The following is a 7,642-nucleotide window of genomic DNA, read 5'->3' as shown; positions in this document are numbered from 1 at the left end:
ATCAAACAACGTATTGCATTAGGCAAATCTGCTGCACACTTTTTAAAGTGTTGAAGAGCAAAGATGTCAGATTGAGGACTAAGGTGTGCCTGACCCATGCCACGGTATTTTCAGTAACCTCATATGCATGCGGAATCTGGACAGTGAATAAGGAAGACTGTAGAAGAACTGATGCTTTTGAGTTATGGTGTTGGAGGAGAATATTTGAAAGTACCATGGCTTCCAAAAGAACCAACAGATCTGTGTTGGAAGAAGTCCAGCCAGAGTGCTCCTTGGAGACCAGGATGGCCAAATTTCATCTCTCATACTTCGGACATATTGTCAGGAGGGACCAGTTGCTGGAGAAGGATGTTTGGTAGGGCAGAGGGTGAGAGAAAAAGAGGAGGACCCCCAGCGAGACGGAATGGAAATGTGGCAGCATCAACGGGCTCAAGTATGGCAACAATTGTGAGACTGGTCCAGGACCCGGCAGTGTTTTGTTCTGTTGTGCACAGGGTCGCTATGAGTTCCAACTCGACGGCATGCAACATCATTTCGTTGCTCAAACTCAATGCTTTCCTATCTCACTGAGTCCAAGTACTTACTATGGCCTCAAGCCACTTCCCACCTCCACTCCAGCCATTCTGGCCTTCCTCAAACAGGACAACCATACTCCCTCCTCAGATTCTTTGTACTAACTGTTCTCTCTACCAGGAATAGGAAACACTGGGTCCAAAAAGATTAAGCCTGATGAGCTAATCCTGCCTGGTGTGCTAATTCTGAAAGATTAGAGCCATTGAAAAACCCTTTAGAAAAGAAAAAAATTAGTTGTACTCTGAAACACATGGATGGAGTCAACATGAGTCAGAATCAACTTGAGAGCAACTGGTTAGCAACAGGAATGAGGGCATTGGTCTGTCAGTAGATTTCTTGTCTTCCAACCTCATGAGAAGCTAGCACCTTTCTGTCAACAGAAGCGTGAGTGTCCCTAGAAAGCTGAGTAGGTTTCAGCGGAAATTCAGACCAAGACAAACTAGGAAAAAAGGCCTGGCAACCAACTTTCAGCAATCAGCCAACAAAAGCAAAAAGAAAAAAAAATCACAAATGTTCAATTCACAATCAATCACAGGGATTACACAGGACTGACTACCAGCGATTTATGTTTCTTGTTCATGGACTTGCTCAGTCACAATTATTGCCAGGAAAGTTCTTCTCAAAGATCCACAAGGCTCACTTCATTTCCTTCAGATGTCTGTTTAAGTATCGTCGTTTCATTAGACATTTTCCGATGAACTAAGAAATTCTGGCTAAAGATGCCTAAGGGGAAATTGAGGCGGTATTATCATATTAATGTTATCAAAGGACTAGGGAGCATAAATTTTATGAGTCCAAATTTCAAAGTACACAGAGTAGGATAAAAGAAATCAGAATCTAGAGTGTTTGCGTCCTAGGAATCCTGATTAGGGGTGGAGGTGGGGGACTCCCAAAAGGCTTGTGGCCCCTTTTTTTGGCACCGCTCTGAAGATGTAAGGGGTGCGGAGTTTGAGAGATGAGGTCTCAACTGAGGGTAGGGTAGTAGGGTAGAGGTGGTACTATCTTCTCCAATGATCTGTTTGGAGAAAGGAGCAAGTTGACAGCGTCTACACGTTTCCTAAAAGGTTTGGGGTAGGGTTGTTGAGGGTAAACCCCACCCTTAGCTCAGGCAAGCCCAGGCTCCCCAGTCTCTAGCTCACCCGGCTCCCGGTTGATCTCAATGTCGAAGTGGCACTGCGGCCGGTCCTGCGCTCCCATCGCGGCCGAGGCGGCAGCAAGAACTGGGAGAGAGGAGAGAAGCGGTCAAGGCGGGGCTGGGGCGGTGGCCGCGCCAGGTCGCCTCGCGCAAGCCCGTCGCAACAGAGGAGGCCGAGATCAGGGCTCCCTCCCACCCCGGGCCTCCCGGTCCCCCTGCAGCGCGCACACACATGCGGGGCGAGCTCTTCACCTGGCTGGCTCCAGCCTGAGTGGCTCCCCGAGAGCAGAGGTAAATCCGCTGCCACCACGACCAAAGTCCAACGCCACTAACGGACCGCCACCCCCTCCCCAGACACAGCCTCCAAGTGCCACGCCAAATCCCGCGAGAGTCGGGACAAATACCGCGAGAGCACGGTCTCCAAGAGGCGGGTTAACCGGAGGTGGCAGAGGAGAGTGCGCATGTGGGCGTGTCTCGCGATCTCTAGGAGCCTCTGGCCGGGCGCTACTGTACCTGCGCACTTGTTTTGCCTTGTCCCCTTCCCCTACTGAAGGAGACAGACCTCCTAACTGGGATTCTTGGTCGCGCCTGCGCTCTCTACCGCATCTTGTTCTCTCTGGGGCTGTATGCGTCCCAGTAATTCTCGATACCGCGAGGTTTCCGTGTACTGGGTAGTTGGTGAGGTTTAGTAAGCTAAAGGAGATGTATTAGTCTCTCGATCCCGGATGAAAATGATCCTAATATTATACTGATAGCTTCACTCCGTGAGGAGCTCAGTTGCTCCATGTGATAAGCGCTGTATTGCGAGTCCACCAACCGCTCCGCGGGAGACAGATGAGGCTTTCAGCTTCCGCTAAGATTTAAAAGCCTCGGAAACCCTATGCAGGCACTTAGGCTTCACTTTGAAGGCAGTGTTTCTTTAGAGTGAGGTGTCCGCTCGCTTGGTTCACGCTTCCGCTCCTGCATCACTGGAATAATTTGTTTATATGCTTACTGGTCATTCTGTGTCTTCTCTTGTGAAATGGCTCTTCGAGTTCTTTGCTTATTTTTTCCATAGGGTTCTTTTGAGTTATTACCGTAAGAATTCTCACGTGTTTTGGATACAAGTTCTTTGTTAGATAGCGTATGATTGTGAATATTTTCTTCCAATCTGGACCTTGTCTTTCCATTAATTTGACAGAAATCTGACTCTTTTGTGGTTTGTGCTTTTCTGCGCTAATATCTTGCCTGCTGCAGGCTTGTGAAGAGTTTTCTGCAGTTTGCATCTAGAGTTTTGGAGTTCTACTATTTACCTTTAGGTTTGTGATCTATTACAATAAATTATTGTGTGAGTGTGGTGGTTCTGTAGGATAATCACAAAGTCTGCGGTCAGACCCATAGGCGCTTCGCAGGAGGAAGATGAGGCTTTTTACTCCAGCCTGAAACCAGTCATTATGAGTGGAACAGACTTGATAGCACTTAACAACAATATACATAATACAGGATCCCTGGTGACGCAGTAGGATAAGCACTGCCTTGATAACCACAAGGACAGAAGTTCAAACCACTAGCCACTCCCAGAGAGAAATATGAGCCTCAGAACACCTTCTGTAACAGGGGTGGGAAAACTTTTTCTCCCCAAAATGTATCATTTCATTTAGGGGTCATACAAAATTATCAGCTTAATAATTAATGTTATATTTGGTCATTCATTTAATTAACTCACCCCTAATGTTACGCAGAGGAGTCCTGGTGTGGCACTGTGGGTTAATGCACCAGACTGCAAAGCCGTTTGAACTGCAAGGTCCATGTTTCAAGCTCACCAGCTGCTCCTTGGAAACCCTATACAGGGTCGCTATGGGTGGGAACTGACTCCATGGCACATAACAACCACCACAACCCCTAATGTGATAGCTATGGGTCGCTATTGACCCTGGAGTGGGTTTAGTTTGGTTTGGGTATAGATAATCCAGTAGTTATATGTGATCTGTTGAAAAGACTGTCTTTACACCACTAAATTGCCTTGGCTTTGTAACCAAATGTGTAGATTTATTTCTGGACTCTTGTTTGTTCCATTTGTCTATGTGTCTGTCTGTATGCTAGTGCCACATTTTTGATTTGTAGTTTTATAGTGCATCTCGAAATTGGTTTCTAAAGTGTCTTGTACCTTTGCCACTTGTGTAAAGCACAGTCTGACCTTTGCCACTTCCACACCATCACGGAAGTGCCTTCCCTGGCATAACTTTCCAGTATTACCACTCTGAGAGGCCAGTATCAGAGGAACATTGTTAAGTGCCATTGAGTTGGTTCTGACTCATAGTGATCCTGTGCAGGGTTTCTGAGAAGTGGCCAGTGGGTTTGAACTGCCAACCTTGCAGTTCAAACTGACCTTGTGGTCTGGTGCTTATCATACAGCGCTACACCAGGACTCCATCAAAGGAAGAGTCTCCACAATTTTAACTTGTAACCTAGGTTGAATTGAGAAACTAGAGGCCTGTTTTGTATTTTAGCGGTGACTCCATAAGATAACCACAAGGTCCGCAGTTCAAGCTCGTCAGGAGATCCACAGGGGAAAGATGAGGCTTTCTGCTCCAACAGATTTTAAAAGCCCAGCATACCCTACACAGGGTTGATATGAATCAGAAGTAACTCAACAGCACTTAACAACAACAAATGATGTCACAGCTAACCATTTTCCCTCCAGTTGCCATCTAGTCAATTCCAGTTCATAGAGACTCAGGTATTGCAGGGTAGAACTATGCTCGGGCAGGTTTTCAAGGCTGAGACTTTTCAGAAGCAGATTGTCAGGACTTTCTTCTGTGGCAAATCTGGATGGTTCAAACTGCCAACCAATTGCTTAGTAGTTGGCATGTCACCATTTGAGCCACCCAGCAACTCCTTAACCATTTATAAGCTTGGGTTTTGTTTTTTTATTATTTTATTATTTATTATATTATTTTTTATTATTTTGTTTTTTATCAAAACATTTGCCACTCCAATCATTGTTAAATGGGTTGGCAACGCTACCTTTCATATGAAAACTGGTAAAAGGAAAGGAGGCAAACAGTACCCAGGTTTGTAATCACTGTGCTTCAGGACAGCTGGCTTTGTGAATAGGCCTCAGAGCTAAGGGATCAGATAACTTATTTTATGGTGTATTTTAAGTGCTTTAAATCTGGAATTCATTATTTTCTTGACACTCAGAGTCTCCTGTCTGTTTCTACCACTGGTTGTGTTACCTAGGCCACATTGCTTGATCTCTCTGGAATTAAATTTCCTCACCTGTATAGTCATCTCAAACTCACTGCCAGTGAGTTGATACTGACTCATAATGACCCTGTATAGGGTTTTCGAGGCTTTAAATCTTTATGGAAGCAGAACCTGTCTCCCTCAGAGTGGCTGGTGGTTAGTAGTCCAGTGCTTATCCTACAACGGCTACACCAAGGTTTCTCATATAATAAGTAGAAAAAAATACTCTCTCAGGTGTCTTCTTACTCAAAGATTCTTTGATCTTATCATGTGAATTTAAATTATATTTCACATCATTTGAATGTACGGTGGTGATGGTTAAGAAAGTTCTGGACTAGGCATACCTAGAGCTAGAATTAACCCAAAGGACTAACACCTCCCTGTTCATCTCCAGAAGAGGTAGGAAATTGGTATCGAAGGAGTTACAAGTTCAGGCTTACCTTGGTCATTACACCCATGAAGGGATAGGGCAGAGAGGTGGACAAAATGCCAACCAGAAGAGGAAGCTAAACAGGAGCAGCGAGAGAGAAGAAAAACACGGAGCTGTCAGCTACCCTGGAATGGTGTAGCCATCTGGAGATTTTTTGCAAGGGGTTGTCTATACAGCGGGCAGCAGGCACAAGACATGGCAGGAGATTGATGCAAGGGGTATGCGCTTCTCATTTGTTTTATGCCCTCCCAGTAGCGTAGAGCATGACTAGTCCTCATCCTCACCAACTCAGAGACCAATGGTAACCCCTCTCACACAGCCTGTATTCTGCCTGGGCCCGGGCACTGGGAGTGCTACCCCTGTTTCTGGAGGCACATGAACCTGCTTTGAAGTATGCCACACAAAACATGAACAGAGTGCACACTTCCAGTAGGAATTTCCAGGTTACAATTCAGGGTCATGAGCCCTTAGAGTGGGGTTAGAGGCAGCAATTAGGACTCAAGACTCTGGCAAAGCTGATCAGGAACGCTAGTGGAGACATTTCAATGGAATAGATAATTTTCTAGAAAATAGAAATTACCAAAATTGACTAAAAAAGAAATAGAAGACCTGAATATGCCTGTAACCGTTAGAGAAATTAAATTAGTAATCTCAAATCTCCCTCCAAAGAACTATGAAAGGCATTTTGGGACAGTCAAATGGGAAATTTAAGAACTGGATAATAGATAAAACCAAGGAGCATGTTTAATTTTGTTAGATGTAATAGTGACATTTTGGGTTATGTAAGCAAATGTCCCTATCTCTTTACAGATGGATACTCAAAGTACAAAAACACATGACACCTGGCATTACTTTTAAAATACAAAATAAGTAAATGAACATTGGGTGAAATAAATGTGGCAAAATCTTGATACTTGACATCACATAGGTGATAGATATGTACAGGTTTATGTTCTCTACCTTTGTAAATGTTTGAAAGTGCTCATAATAAAACATACAGCAAATACAGTCTCCCCTCAAAAAGACACAGGTTCAATTTGTTTTGCAGGCAAATTTTTACCAATCCTTCAGAAGCAATAATAATTACAATAATCCCTTTCTCAACCAAAACATTTCAGGAAGCAGAATGAGAAAACTACTTGCTTGTGAGGTTAGTATTATGTTGATATCAAGATTAGGCTGTGCAGGTAAGTTATAGACCAACCTTATTATAAACACGGGTTTCAAAATGCAAACAAAATGCTGTTAAGTACCATCGAGTCAGTTGGTGTAGAGTTTCCAAGACTTTACATCTTTACAGAAGCAGAAAGCCTCATCTTTCTCTCATGAAGTGGCTGGTAGATTTGAACTTCCAAAACCTTGTGGTTTGCAGTTTGGTACTTATCGTACAGAGCTACCATGCTCCCCAAACAAAATATCTGGAAACAAAATTCATCAGTATTTAAACCCAAAACATTCACGATCTAGTTGGCTTTAACTTTGGAATACAAAAAGGGTTCAGCATCAGAAAATTTATTTCTGTAATTCTCCATCATAACAGAATAAAGAAAATGATTATCTCAATATATGGTGTCAGTCATCAATTTATTGCCTTAGCTCCAAATGCACTTTTCAATGGATCTTCTATACTATACGATTCAACCATTAGCAGGGAGCCCTCTAAACAGTGACTACATTTTGTAAGTTAGAGGAAGGAGAAAAGAGGTAAGAGAAAGGAAAAAGAAGGCAATCAGAAAAGGTATATGTACATAATAATTATTACAATTATCAATATAAATATGTATACTAATAATTAATTTTAAATGGTCTAAGCAATTATCCTATCTACCTTAATAGCGCTGTGGGTTAATGCGCCAGACTATAAAACCGTTTGAACTGCAAGATCGACAGTTCAAGTTCACCAGATGCTCCTCGGAAACCCTATAAAGGGTCGGTATGGGTTGGAACCGACTCGACAGCACTTAACAACAACAACAACCTTAATAGCTTATACCATTTTAAAAGTAAATGATTATCCTAGATGTGAAGTGGGAAATTGTGTATAGAAGAGTTAACAGGAGAACAAGCAAAATGGCAGATCGGGTGGAAGTGCAGTAAGGAACAACACAGAATATAGGACCAAGCAGGCTCAGGAGATGGTCCCAGAACTCTGAACCACATATAAAGGAGTATTTAGAAGGTTGGTAGGCTTACAGCTAGGGGAATTTGTAGCAGAAGCAAGAAATCCATTGCTTTCTAATTCAAGACACTCAGCTGCTCCAGGAGTCGCCATCTTG

General features: G+C 43.4%; 2 protein-coding genes across 2 annotated transcripts in view; one reads left to right on the top strand and one right to left on the bottom strand.

The window, feature by feature from the left end:
- NKTR (natural killer cell triggering receptor) overlaps window positions 1-1,770 on the bottom strand; it is a 50,898-nt gene extending 49,128 nt beyond the window's left edge. Inside the window, exon 1 of the mRNA XM_006868764.1 lies at window positions 1,713-1,770. Within this exon, the coding sequence (XP_006868826.1) occupies window positions 1,713-1,770 (58 nt within the window). The remainder of the gene's footprint in view (window positions 1-1,712) is intronic.
- SEC22C (SEC22 vesicle trafficking protein homolog C (S. cerevisiae)) overlaps window positions 1,697-7,642 on the top strand; it is an 83,299-nt gene continuing 77,353 nt past the window's right edge. The window contains exon 1 of the mRNA XM_006868766.1: window positions 1,697-1,814. The gene's annotated coding sequence lies outside the window, so the exon portion shown is untranslated. The remainder of the gene's footprint in view (window positions 1,815-7,642) is intronic.

The sequence above is a fragment of the Chrysochloris asiatica genome, unplaced genomic scaffold (assembly GCF_000296735.1).
Source record: "Chrysochloris asiatica unplaced genomic scaffold, ChrAsi1.0 scaffold00124, whole genome shotgun sequence".
Classification (NCBI taxonomy): Eukaryota; Metazoa; Chordata; class Mammalia; order Afrosoricida; family Chrysochloridae; genus Chrysochloris; species Chrysochloris asiatica.
The sequence above is the reverse complement of the archived record's forward strand: the minus strand, read 5'-3'. Positions and strand labels throughout refer to the sequence as shown.